At 48.3% G+C, this 15,000-nt stretch overlaps 1 protein-coding gene across 1 annotated transcript in view; it reads right to left on the bottom strand.

Moving 5' to 3' along the window:
* LOC118381379 (transcription factor SOX-5-like) overlaps window positions 1–15,000 on the bottom strand; it is a 138,132-nt gene that overhangs the window by 46,453 nt on the left and 76,679 nt on the right. Inside the window, 3 exon segments of the mRNA XM_052492010.1 lie at window positions 157–283; window positions 12,635–12,703; window positions 13,246–13,418. Of these exon segments, the coding sequence (XP_052347970.1) occupies window positions 157–283; window positions 12,635–12,703; window positions 13,246–13,418 (369 nt within the window).

Here is a 15,000-nt window from a genome sequence, read left to right as displayed (position 1 = left end):
AGAGAGAGAGAGAGAGAGAGAGAGAGAGAGAGAGAGAGGGGGGGGGTCCCTGTCTCTGTAGAAAATACACTTGTAGTGGCGTGGCAACAACACCACTGACATGTCCCAATCTAGACCCACGGAGAATAGTCTGTTTGAGAGACCAGTACAACTTACTGCAGCCTGGTTTGTAGTTGAATCCGGGGGGCAGCAGGAAGCCTTGCTGGGCAGCAGCTACAGCCAGAGTCCTCTGGTCTGGAGGGAACACTGGGATCATCAACGGAGGCAGCTGCCCCTGGACCTGCTGAGAGACGGGTGGAGGGGGAGGAGGAGAGGAGGGTAGGAGAGGGAAGGAGGAGCGGAGAGGAGGAGTAGAGTAAAGGAGAGGGGAGGAGAGGAGGGTAGGAGAACGAAGGAGGAGCGGAGAGGAGGAGTAGAGGAAAGGAAAGGAGAGGGGAGGAGGAGGGTAGGAGAAGGAAGTAGGAGTCGAGAGGAGGATAGCAGAGGGAAGGAGGAGCGGAGAGGAGGAGTAGAGGAAATGAGAGGGGAGGAGGAGAGGAGAAGGGGGGGGTAGGAGAAGGAAGGAGGAGCGGAGAGGAGGAGTTTAGAAAAGGAGAGGGGAGGAGGAGAGGAGGGTTGCAGAGGGAAGGAGTAGCGGAGAGGAGGAGTAGAGGAAAGGAGAGGGGAGGAGAAGGAAGGAGTAGCGGAGAGGAGGAGTAGAGGAAAGGAGAGGGGAGGAGAAGGAAGGAGGAGCGGAGAGGAGGAGTAGAGGAAAGGAGAGGGGAGGAGGAGAGGAGAGGGGGGGACCCAACCAAAGGGGGGAGCGATAGAGAGAGATCAGTTTATTGAGCATATGGATGTATGTATCTGACTGGGGTGGGGGAGATATGTGAGCGTGCAGTCCAGGTGTAGTCAGACATTGATCTTGGGTAGCGAGGGGGAACAGAGCAGACAGAAGCAGAAGGCTGCTCTATCTGTATCAATGTAGGCCAGCTGGGGGTATTGTCTGTTCCTCACAGAGGGGGTATCAGGTCCAGTCTGTGACCTTTAACCTCTAGGCACAATCACAGCTCAGCGTGGTGAGGTCAGGTAAGGTCATCTGGCCACGAACAAGATTAGAAGGAAGAAACTGAAGAATGCTCACACACAGACACACACATGTGCAGCTATATACACACACACACGGACAAACACACAGACAGAAGAGTGCACACGCACACGCCCACACACCCCTCCCGCCGCACACCCCTATCCAACACGCAAATACGTACTCTCTCCTCTCCTCTCCTCTCCTCTTGAGCACCTGCGTCTGATACAGAGCAGTGTATATGAGCAGAGACAGGTCAGAGTCAGGGAGTCCTGTCCTGTTGATTACCGAGACAACAAGGGAGTCACGAGGAAGAATCACTGCTAAACTCTCATAACAGCTGGCCTGGCTTCTTCCCTCCCCAAGGAGAGAGGAGAGAGGAGCACTCTGAGTCGGCAGCACGCCATCCCTCTTCACAAGGTTTCCAGAACTCAGTGAAAAAATACAAACTCAGTGACTTTGGCAAGAGGAAGAGTCTGAGTGTTTCGGCACAGAGAGAGAAGTAGGAGACAGATGGTGGAAGCCGAAGATTGTGTGTGTGTGTGTGTGTGTGTGTGTGTGTGTGTGTGTGTGTGTGTGTGTGTGTGTGTGTGTGTGTGTGTGTGTGTGTGTGTGTGTGTGTGTGTGTGTGTGTGTGTGTGTGTGTGAGCGAGCGAGTGTGTACGTGTGCGTGTTCAGCTGAAGACTGCTCTGCCAAAAACAACACAAAGACACTGAGGAGTGACATGACTGACAGAAGAGATGTGCAGAGACATGGGAGAGAGAGTCCGCAGTATGACGAGTTAGATAGATGGATAACAGCAATGTTTTGCAGGCTAAGTTTGAAGATGACAAACCCATGCCTCTCCTGTGTGTGTGTGTGTGTGTGTGTGTGTGTGTGTGTGTGTGTGTGTGTGTGTGTGTGTGTGTGTGTGTGTGTGTGTGTGTGTGTGTGTGTGTGTGTGTGTGTGTGTGTGTGTGTGTGTTCTTAGCCATGCCTCTCCTGCGTGTGTGTGTGTGTGTATGTGTGTTCTTAGCCATGCCTCTCCTGCCTGTGTGTCTTTTCTCCTGTGTATGTGTGTGTCTCCTCTCATGACCAGATCCAGCAGTACTACACCAGACCATAACCACAGGCAGGATCAGCGCAGCGCGAGGGGAATAGGGGAACAGGAACTGCTTGTCTCCCACCACCACACAATAATTACACCACAATTTTGGTAAACCATAAATGCCATGTGTTGTGCGCGGTGCGGCCGTGGATCAGACGGGAGAGGCACGGTAGCGGAAAGGCTGGACAGGCCCCCCTGCGGAGGCGAATCACAGAGACTACAGCTCCTTTCTGCCTTTCAAACCTAATTGGACATATGCTGGAGAGGAATGGGCTGCAGATACCCATAGAGTCATGGGGATAGGAGAGACTGGAGCTATTCCACTGTGCCCCCCATACACACAGGCACAACAGGCACAGGGCCAACACCATTCCCTTCGAAATGTAATGTATTATGGATGGAAGTCTATTTTTGACGCATTAATTCCACGTGGTTACAGGGTTAATTCCACGTGGTTACAGGGTGAGTTCCATGTGGTTACAGGGTTAATTCCACGTGATTACAGGGTTAATTCCATGTGATTACAGGGTTAATTCCACGTGGTTACAGGGTTAATTCCACGTGATCACAGGGTTAATTCCACGTGATTACAGGGTTAATTCCACGTGGTTACAGGGTTAATTCCACGTGATTACAGGGTGAGTTCCATGTGGTTACAGGGTTAATTCCACGTGATTACAGGGTTAATTCCATGTGATTACAGGGTTAATTCCACGTGGTTACAGGGTTAATTCCACGTGATCACAGGGTTAATTCCACGTGATTACAGGGTTAATTCCACGTGGTTACAGGGTTAATTCCACGTGGTTACAGGGTTAATTCCACGTGGTTACAGGGTTAAGTCCACGTGGTTACAGGGTTAATTCCACGTGGTTACAGGGTTAAGTCCACGTGATTACAGGGTTAATTCCACGTGAAAACAGAAACAAGTCAAATGATAATGCTTTAGGCATTCCTTCTGAGTGGTTAAGGTTACCGCTATGGTTTGGAGAAGGCTTAAAACCAAATCATTAAAAACGACTCGCTATTAATGTCAAGTATCATCGGTATTCACAGTATTCTCGTGGCTTGCTAGAGCCTTGTGAACCGCCGTAGCCCAATGGTCTGAGCAGCATGCTTGGGCTCCGAGCGTCACGAGTTTGCGCCCAGTGCTGGGCAATCATTTAAAAGAATTTGGCGAGCACCGAGGAAGGCACAAATCAGCTTCCTCAGGACCTTTTCTCACGTCCCAAATCCAAGTCTATTTCTAGTGATACACACACACACACACACACACACACACACACACACACACACACACACACACACACACACACACACACACACACACACACACACACACACACACACACACACACACACACACTCTCTCATGTGGGGCAGTGTCTTCTATATGATGTTCCTTATGGCTTCATTATAGACACACAGTCTCCCTTTATGTTGGTAAATAGGTACAGAGGTGATTTGTGACTGCTACCTCGTGGCTCTCCTCATCCTGTCATCAAAATAGCCTGAAAACAACACCGCCTCTCATATAGAACAAAGTACATCCAAAAAGCCATATTACAGTAAAGTATTGTACTTGGAATATCCATCTTGAGGTAAATGACATAAGAAGATAAAAACAATGTGGTTTTGAACAGTAGAACAGAGTCTGACTGAGAGAAATATACAGCCCATTAGTTGATCCTCTAATAGTTTAGTCAGATGTCTAGTGTGTGTGTGTGTGTGTGTGTGTGTGTGTGTGTGTGTGTGTGTGTGTGTGTGTGTGTGTGTGTGTGTGTGTGTGTGTGTGTGTGTGTGTGTGTGTGTAACAGTTTAATCAGATCTCTGGAACAGCTGTTCACTCGTAAACACACCGCTAACCCACGATGCGGTAGCAGCCAGCCACAACCAGGCGTGTTCAGATCTCTTGCTGTCTGACCACCGGTAAGACTCTTTACAACACTGAGATTATTCATGTATGGGACGAGGGATTTGTTTGTTCTCGCACACAAGCACGCACGTACACACACACGCGCACACACACGCGCACGCACACACACACACACACACACACACACACACACACACACACACACACACACACACACACACACACACACACACATACATGTGCACACACGCACACACACACACACACACACACACACACACACACACACACACACACACACACACACACACACACACACACACACACACACACACACACACACGCACACACACACACACACACACACACACACACACACACACACACACACACACACACACGCGCGCGCGCGCACGCACACACACATACACAATATCCAGCTGTTGTGTAGGGATTAGCAGGGGTTAACAGCTCTCCCAGATTGATCTGATGCTATTGTCCCCGGTCCCACAGACCAAAAAGACTAATGCTCAAGGCTCAGTGCGATTGGCTGATGGGACAAGAGGTTAAAACGTGTGTGAGGATGTGCTTGTGTGTGTACTGAGCCAGATTGCCTGATCGAGAACACAGGCCATCTCTCCAAACATGAAACCTACGAAACATGGAGCAGAGATCTACAAAATCAACTGCCAATCAACATTGCAACAGATTTCTCTATTTTTGTTACATTATGTGGCATTGGTGACAGAGAGAGAGAGAGAGAGAGAGAGAGAGAGAGAGAGAGAGAGAGAGAGAGAGAGAGAGAGAGAGAGAGCTATTCTCTGCAATATACAATGCTTCAGATCTGACATCTGAGAAGAAGAGGGAAAACGAGGCCAGATCCATCAGAAGACATTACAGAAGCCACATAAAGGCAAACGCACATCTAACACGGTCTGTGGGAATATACTGTTCTGCTGCTCTGTCTGATCCAACATAAAGATAACATAAATCTAACATTCAGAAAACACTGTGAAAACTACATACAGGAGCTAAAAAGGCTGGTTTCCTTCCGTTTTAGTCCGAAACCTGAAACAAAACGGAGAAACTCCATCCAAAAGCCTCTTCTTCTAATCAGTCTTGCATGAAAACTCGCGAACAGAATCTCTCCTGTTGAAAAACACGAGGGGAAGCAAGAAACTTTTCTCTTCACAACTTTCTTTCGCACAGCCGTGTCAAACAAAAATGATAATTTCTAGAACTAAAACGGATTCGAGTAGAGAGAGAGAGAGGAAAGACAGAAAAAGTGGAGAGGAGAGAGTTGGCAGCGAAGCTCGCTCTGCGTCGTTCGCCAGGCGGCACAGCTTGAACTTAAAGCGTTCTGAACATAATGAAGATGTGGTGCCAATTAACATATGTAGTGTGAACAGGTTTGCTGGCACGGAGAGGAGAAAAACTCCAAGGTAAAGTTATTATTAGGGCGTAATTAGCCGTATGAAGTAAACGGGGGGAACAATAGCTGCCAGCCTTGACAATATGGACAACATCTGAGTGTGTGGAAAAATCACACTGTAAAGTGTGGGTCCCACAGCTAAAATCTGTTTGGAACCATATGCTCAAGCAATTAATGCAGAGTTTGGGTGACCTAGCACGGAAAAGGGGAGACACAGCGATATAACCAATAATTAATTTGTGCTGGATGCTGAGTAGAGGGATGGAGCCGTGGATGGATAATATTCAAAGAGGGAATTTAATATTAAAGTACCCGAGCGGGAGAGTGAGTCCATTAACTTTCACAGGACAACGGCTATTAAAGGCTAGCCTGCTGTGACTACAATGCATTTGTTAATGTCACAGTGGGTTGTTTCACACACAGTAAAACACACACATGGACGCAGACAGGCACATACGCACGGACACACACACACACACACAGAACCCTGTTGCTTCACTTGTCTCAGTGGGGATTGTTTTCGGAGCACACCTTTGGAGGTTCCCAGGTAGAGCATTGCTGTGTGTGTGTGTGTGTGTGTGTGTGTGTGTGTGTGTGTGTGTGTGTGTGTGTGTGTGTGTGTGTGTGTGTGTGTGTGTGTGTGTGTGTGTGTGTGTGTGTGTGTGTGTGTGCGTGTGCGTATGTGCGCGTGCGTGCGTGTGCGTGTGTGCGTGTGTGTGCGCGTGCACGTGTGTGTGTGCGTGCGTGCGTGTGTGTGTGTGCGTGTGCGTGTGTATGTGTCTGTGTGTGTGAGAGTACTAAGTGCACATCAGACGTTCTCAGTCTGCTAGACGTACGGTAACGATTCACCCAGAAAAAGAGGAACAGAAATACAATGAGGTCTCAGGTTGATAACGACCAGTAGAAGAAGTTCCTCTAAGGTATAAAACCTGGGTTCTGTTTTTAGTTCTTCACAGTGAAATCATCTTCAGAATAAAACGCTCCTCTCTCTTTCTCGCTCTACTTCTTCCACATGGATTACAGAATTCTTCCCAAATGGCACCCTGTTCCCTATATAGCGCACTACTTTTGACCGGAGCCCTATGACCAGAGCCCTATAAATGAAATAGGGTGCGATTTGAGATGCAACCCCAGTTTTCTTTGGGGGGAAAACAGGCATTAGCGTGAGCCAAGGGCACCTTCAACTGATTATGTCTAATGTAACAGAGGAGAGAGTCAGCGGCACGGTGACCACCTTTTTATTAACCACACATTAGGTTAGAGGAACAGCGTGTGTGTCTATGTGTGTGTGTGTGTGTGTGTGTGTGTGTGTGTGTGTGTGTGCGTGCGTGCGTGCGTGCGTGCGTGTGTGTGTGTGTGTGTGTGTGTGCGTTAGCGCCAACGCCAACGCCAGCCCTAGGTGGGCAAAGCTCTGTGCCCATCTGCTCCTGTGTGTCCTTGCTCTGGTAAGAACCACTAACTGGCATCAGGGAGGAAGAGAGGAGAGGAGAAGAGAGGAGAGGAGAGGAGAGGAGAAAAAGGGAGGGGAGTGGAAAGTTGAGGAAGGGAGGGGATTGGAGAAGAGAAGAGAGGAGAGGAGAGGAGAGGAGAGGAGAGGGGCTTCTGACCAGTCACATAGGTAAGGCTAAGTTTAGGCATAATGTGTGTCTTCTTACTGCCTCTTCTGTCTTGCTCTCGCACGCTCTCTTATTACCTTGTGCTTTCAGAACTATGTTTCATCCCCCCTCTCAGCCTGTTTGGCAATTTTCTCTTAAGCCTATTTGAGGTAACAATGACATGGAACTGACACACGCATGAAAACATTCCTGATTGTTTACGCAGCTGCCCATGGAAACTGTAACCAGTAAAAGACACAGTGAGCAGAGAAAACACCAATTACATTCATTCCAGAGTGATGAGACAAATTAAGCAATTACACAGCCAATTGGGTTAGCCGCTCCCATGCACAGCACATGGAGGTGTGCAGGCGGTCCGTGTGTCTGTGTTTCACTCTGTCTGTTTGTTTGTCCTCCTTTCTTTCTTTTTTTTTACCAGCAGAAGAGAACATTTCTTTTTCATCCAGTGGAGGTAGAGATGGGGATTGAGTTAATGGGTCGGGGCTTTGTGGGCTGACATGTGTGTTGTCAGACAGTGAGAGACAGAGAGAGAGCGAGTGAGAAGGTAAGAGGGTAAAAGAGAGCGAGAGGGTGAGAGAGTGAGAGAGGGAAGGAGTGTTATTGAGTTAATTTACAGGGATGTGGGTTGACTTTAATCAGGTCTTTATAAGCAGCTCGTTAGTGACTGTCGTCACGGTGTCTGGCTGCTCTTAAATGAGTCTCAACCCTCCCTGTCTCAGGCGCCGTCTCTGTGTTAGTTAGCAGTCGGGCTAGCTAATGTGGCTAATGTTATTGGCCTAAATAGCCAAAAACTCTATAGACAATTTGCTGGTGGATCCCGATGGGAGACTGGGTGATGTTCTGAGTGGAGAGAGACTATATGAAGAGACAGGTAACAAACATATGATTTTCCTGTGTGTGGGAAAGGAAGATGGAACACGTTCAAAGAGTTGAGGTGTGTGTGCGTGTGTGTGTGTAACAGAATAACTTTACGTCCGTCCCCTCGCCCATACCCGGGCGCGAACCAGGGACCTTCTGCACACATCAACAACAGTCACCCTCTAAGCATCGTTACCCATCGCTCCACAAAAGCCGCGGCCCTTGCAGAGCAAGGGGAACTACTACTTCAAGGTCTCAGAGCAAGTGACGTAACCGATTGAAACGCTATTTAGCGCGCACCGCTAACTAAGCTAGCCGTTTCACATCCGTTACACTCACCCCCCTTTTGATCTTCCTCCTTTTTCCGCAGCAACCAGTAATCCGGGTCAACAGCATCAATGTAACAGTATAATTTTAAACCGTCCCCTCGCCCATACCCGGGCACGAACCAGGGACCTTCTGCACACATCAACAACAGTCACCCACGAAGCATCGTTACCCATCGCTCCACAAAAGCCGCGGCCCTTGCAGAGCAAGGGGAACTACTACTTCAAGGTCTCAGAGCAAGTGACGTAACCGATTATAACGCTATTTAGCGCACACCGCTAACTAAGCTAGCCGTTTCACATCCGTTACGTGTGTGTGTGTGTGTGTGTGTGTGTGTGTGTGTGTGTGTGTGTGTGTGTGTGTGTGTGTGTGTGTGTGTGTGTGTGTGTGTGTGTGTTCGTGCCCTGAGCTGCTCTGCAGGTGTGCTCCTTTCATCCACACCTTACGAAACACCGCCACACGACAACCATGGTCCCGGGTAGCACCAGGGGAGATCGCTACGGCAACACCAGAGGTGCCACTGAGACAAGTTTAATGAGGAAGAAAGAGTTGGTGGAAAACTGGTCACCCTCTAGCGCCTTAACGAAGTGGCCCCTGATAGGGGGTCTGGGGCGGTATGTGTGTGTGTGTGTGTGTGTGTGTGTGTGTGTGTGTGTGTGTGTGTGTGTGTGTGTGTGTGTGTGTGTGTGTGTGTGTGTGTGTGTGTGTGTGTGTGTGTGTGTGTGTGTGTGTGTGTGTGTGTGTGTGTGTGTGTGTGTGTGTGTGTGTGTGTGTGTGTGTGTGTGTGTGTGTGTGTGTGTGTGTGTGTGTGTGTGTCTGTGACAGAGTGAGACCTTCTCACAGCACGTATGGGTGGCTACATAGATGTTTCTAAGTCTCTAAGTGACGTTCAACATAGTTGTGGGGACAACCAGGTTTTCTTTTCCTCCTAGAAATGTAGCCCATTTATAATCCGTGGGAGATATACAGTAGCTATGAAGACACAGTGAGTGAACAGTGAGTCTAAACTAATCACACGCTTGTTCAGTGTGATTGAGTTAGGGACTGGGGTATGTGGGCTGACGTGTGCGTTGTGTGTTTATCTGTGTGTGTGTGAGTCAGAAGAAGGGAGGGGAGGGGTGATAGTGGGTTAATGTACAGGGATGTAGGTTGATTTGAATCCGTATTTATAAGCAGCTCGTTAGTGACAGTTGCCACAGTGTCTGTCTGCTCTTTACACCAGTCACGAGTGTTTTGCAGGATATCAGTTAGCGGATGATGCTAATTGATATTGGCCTGAGTAGTAGACAGTCTGTCGCTAATTAACTTAGCTTACATTAGCTCTTCTAAATGATGAGTCGTGAGTTTAGTTTACATTAGCTCTTCTAAATGATTAGTCATGAGTTTAGTTTACATTAGCTCTTCTAAATGATGAGTCGTGAGTTTAGTTTACATTAGCTCTTCTAAATGATGAGTCGTGAGTTTAGTTTACATTAGCTCTTCTAAATGATGAGTCGTGAGTTTAGTTTACATTAGCTCTTCTAAATGATGAGTCGTGAGTTTAGTTTACATTAGCTCTTCTAAATGATGAGTCGTGAGTTTAGCTTACATTAGCTCTTCTAAATGATGAGTCGTGAGTTTAGTTTACATTAGCTCTTCTAAATGATGAGTCGTGAGTTTAGTTTACATTAGCTCTTCTAAATGATGAGTCGTGAGTTTAGCTTACATTAGCTCTTCTAAATGATGAGTCGTGAGTTTAGTTTACGTTAGCTCTTCTAAATGATGAGTCGTGAGTTTAGTTTACATTAGCTCTTCTAAATGATGAGTCGTGAGTTTAGTTTACATTAGCTCTTCTAAATGATGAATCGTGAGTTTAGTGTAAGTGATTTAATTAAGTTAGGTTGTGGACAATAACATGTCCTCTATATTGTCTGATATGTGTCAATGTTTTTTCATTTTCTCTGAGATGAATATTGCAGATTTCACCTTGTCCAGGGGAGAGATGAAATAGTTCCTTCACCAAAGCTTGGGTGAGTGAACTGTTTGTCACACACACACACACACACACACACACACACACACACACACACACACACACACACACACACACACACACACACACACACTCACACACTCACACACACACGCACGCACACACGCACGCGCGCACACACACACACACACACATACGGGTACGCCACGCACACACACACACGCACGCGCGCGCACACACACACACACACACACGCACGCGTGCACACACACACACATGATACGGGTACGCCACGCACACACACACACGCACGCGTGCACACACACGCACACAAATATATGGGTAACCCACGCACACACACGCACGCGCACACACACACACACAAACATACGGGTACGCCACGCACACACACACAAACATACGGGTACGCCCCGCACACACACACAAACATACGGGTACGCCACGCACACACACACACACACACACACACACACACACACACACACACACACACACACACACACACACACACACACACACACACACACACACACACACACACACACACACACACATACGGGTACGCCACGCACACGCACACGCACACACATACGCGCGCACACACACACACACACAGAAACATACGGGTACACCACGCACACACACACAAACATACGGATACGCCACGCACACACACACAAACATACGGGTACGCCACGCACACACACACGCACACACACACGCACGCACACACACACACACAAACATACGGGTACGCCACGCACACACACACGCACACACACACGCACGCACACACACACACAAACATACGGGTACGCCACGCACACAAACATACGGGTACGCCACGCACACACACACAAACATACGGGTACGCCACGCACACACACACACACAAACATACGGGTACGCCACGCACACACACGCACGCACGCGCACGCACTCACACGCACACACACACATACACACACAAACACACACAGTGTCCTCCATACCCCTCTCTGGCACCTCATTGTACTGTGGGATTGTGTTCACAATCTCTTCATGAATGATTCAACTGGAGTCTTTCTGGAACAAGGTCTTTGATGATCGGTTGTGTGTGTGTTTGTGTGTATTAGTGTGTTTGATGAGTTGTGTATGTGTGCATAATGTGTATGTGCATTTGATGTTGAAATGGGCGTGCTTATGTGTGTCTCTCTCAGCGATAAGCCCCTGTGATTGAGTTTCCCTAACGAGGCTGCGCTCAGCTGTCACTGGCTGTGAGAAACTATTGTTCAGCACACTCAATGGAGGAACGTTTGTTTGGGAAAAGGTTGCAAAGTCATGGGAAAAGAGAGCTTTGTCTCTGAGGGTCGTGAGGGAGTGAATCGAGAACGGACGTGTTTATGGCTTGACACACACAGCTGCTCCAAACACAAATGCATTGGCCGATCACACACACACACACACACACACACACACACACACACACACACACACACACACACACACACACACACACACACACACACACACACACACACACACACACACACACACACACACACACACACACACACACAGGCACAAACTGAAAGGCCTCTTATCGCACAAGCGACAAATGGCTGGAATCCAGGGCAGGGGGTTGTGTGTATATAGCCTCTGTTTAGCTGGAACGTCCCGGATGCACACACTGTCAAGGCAAAGTCTGACTTCATTAACCAAATCAGTCACATCTTTTTCTTTGACCTTTATTAAACTAGGCAAGTCAGTAAAGAACAAATTCTTATTTTCAATGACGGCCTAGGAACAGTGGGTTAACTGCCTTGTTCAGGGGCAGAACAACAGATTTTGACCTTGTCTGCTCGGAGGATTAGATATTGTTACAAGTCCAAAGCTCTAACCACTAGGCTACCTCCCACCCCAATCTGACTGAGTTAACAAAACCTTTCTACCTCAGAGAGGCACCTGGTGGAACAAATCTATCAGTGTAGTAGAGAGAAGGAGAGAGAGGGGGGGTAAAGGAGAGAAGAAAAGGGAGAGATGTCTGTCTGTCTCTACAGTCTGTCTGTCTGCGTATGTGGCCGCTGTGTGAATTAAACTCACAACTTATAGCAGCCACGAGTTGTTGTTTGAAGTCTTGAGGGATTGCTGTTGATTGGTGATTGTTGGGTGTATGTATGTATGCCGTGGGATTGGTACTGTGAGGTGCAGAAGTATGTATATGTGTGTGTATATGTGTGTGTATATGTGTGTGTGTGTGTATACATGTGTGTGTGTTGTGTACATGCGTTTGGGAGGTAAAGGGTGACAGCCACTGACGGTCAGATGCTGATTGCTGATTTCTGACGGAGTTGCTGCATCACATAAGAAGCCCCCCACACACACACACACAGTCTCACCTGGATCTGTTGCTGCAGGAGGTTGATTTTGTGTTGCTGCTGCAGAAGCTGCTGCTGTTGCCGAGCAATCTGTGATAGAAGACCCAGAGAGTTCGGAAAGACACACACACACACACACACACACACACCAACAGGCAGAGCATTGATCACATACGTCAACAGGCGTGCAGAGTGCACACGTGACAAACGTCTACAAACATCACAGCTTCAAATGTGGCCCTCTTATCAAATATGGATGTGACGTGTGATCTGTGCTGGGCTCCGAATACATCCATTATATACTGTTCCCTTCAAAAGGGCAGACATATATGAATCGTCTTCAGAGTGCAAACAGTCTTTGTGAAGCTCAGAGCGCTGAACCACCAAACAAAGAGAGAAACCCTTCCCTACGCAAATATCCGCCAGACTCCCGCGCTGGAGGGGCGAGCGCCTGTCTGTGTGCGACTGGTTTGTCTTAGATCTGCGTGTCGGCACTCGGGTATCTAGGGTGTGTATGAATGTATGTGGGTGTGTGTGTGTGTGTACATGTAAGTCTTTGTGTGTGTGTGTGTTTTACTGTTTGGGTGTCTACCTCTATATCTTCACATCACACACATCTCCTTCTCTCTCACCTGGTCCTGTTGTTGCTTGGCCAGCTCCATCTGCTGCCGCTGCTTCTCCATCTGCGAGGCGGCCACTTTCTTCTGCTCATCCTGGGCCGCCAGGAGCTGCTCCCTCAGGCTGCTCAGCTGGCTGATCATGCCCATCAGCTGGCGCTCCTTCTCTGCCAGGCTTTCTGAGGTACCTGGGATGGGAGGGTAAAGGTTACAGGGTGGAGGTCAGAGAGCACCAAGAAGAAACATGGGAGGATAAGGAAGGAATAAAAGTCTAGGTTTTGGATGTGGAGCTAGAAGGTCAATGGGGGCGTGTCTGGGGTAGAAGGCTGTGGTTGGTGTAGCAGCATACAGTACAGGGACAGATCTGTTAAAAACACAGTTAAGTGCGCTCATTCCAAATGCCAAATGCATCCTTAGGACAAACCCTGTACCTAGTCTAGATCTGAGAGGATTTGGATGCATGCAATATAGGAGAACATGTTGCTAATACCGAATAACACATATCTATGACTGTTTTGCCTAAGGGTAGAGGTAGGTGGTAGGGGTTAACTTGGAATGCAGTCTCAGTCAAGCCTTCCTCTCTTTCCCTCTGAGCAGTGTGTGTGTGTCAGACAGCCCCAGGCCTCTGTTTATCCTCCAGTCACCGTGCCTCCTGCTCACAGTTAGCATGGCCTGACCCTTGACCCTAAAGATCCTGACATATGAGCCACATTTACCGGCACACATGGTCTCTCCGTCTCTCTCTCTCTCTCTCTCTCTCTCTCTCTCTCTCTCTCTCTCTCTCTCTCTCTCTCTCTCTCTCTCTCTCTCTCTCTCTCTCTCTCTCTCTCTCTCTCTCTCTCTCTCTCTCATATATAGACATGGTCTCTCTTTCTCTCTCTCTCTCTCTCTCTCTCTCTCTCTCTCTCTCTCACTCACTCACACAGACGTGGTCTCTCTCTCTCTCTCTCTCAGACGTAGTCTCTCGCTAACACAGATGTGGTCTTTCTCTCTCACTCACACAGACGTGGTCTCTCTCTCTCTCTCTCTTTCTGTCACTCACACAGACGTGGTCTCTCTCTCTCACTCACACAGGTGTGGTCTCTCTCTCTCTTTCTCTCTCTCGCTCTCTCTGTCTCTCTCTCTTTCTCACACACAAATGTGGACTCTATCTCTCTCGCTCTCACACACACATGGACACACACACACACACACACACACACACACACACACACACACACACACACACACACACACACACACACACACACACACACACACACACACACACACACACACACACACACACACACACACACACACACACACACACACACACACACACACACACACACACACACACACACACACACACAAGGGAGGAAACCTAAATCATTCAACAGGATGTAGTTATACAGAGGCACGCCAAGGCACTTATACAAACAGTCTGTGTGTGTGTGTGTGTGTGTGTGTGTGTGTGTGTGTGTGTGTGTGTGTGTGTGTGTGTGTGTGTGTGTGTGTGTGTGTGTGTGTGTGTGTGTGTGTGTGTGTGTGTGTGTGTGTGTGTGTGTGTGTGTGTGTGTGTGTGCGTGTGTGTTCATAACCGTGACTATTTTCCTTCAAGTCTTTAGTGTCTGTCAATGTGTGACATACTGTGTATGTATGCAGGATTATATGTGTGTGTGTGTGTGTGTGTGTGTGTGTGTGTGTGTGTGTGTGTATCATTGGTTCTTTGGGATCTATTGCATATATACATACGTGTGTGTGTGTCCCTCCAGCAGTACAATCCCC

The sequence above is a fragment of the Oncorhynchus keta genome, chromosome 33, assembly GCF_023373465.1.
Source record: "Oncorhynchus keta strain PuntledgeMale-10-30-2019 chromosome 33, Oket_V2, whole genome shotgun sequence".
NCBI lineage: Eukaryota > Metazoa > Chordata > Actinopteri > Salmoniformes > Salmonidae > Oncorhynchus > Oncorhynchus keta.
The sequence above is the reverse complement of the archived record's forward strand: the minus strand, read 5'-3'. Positions and strand labels throughout refer to the sequence as shown.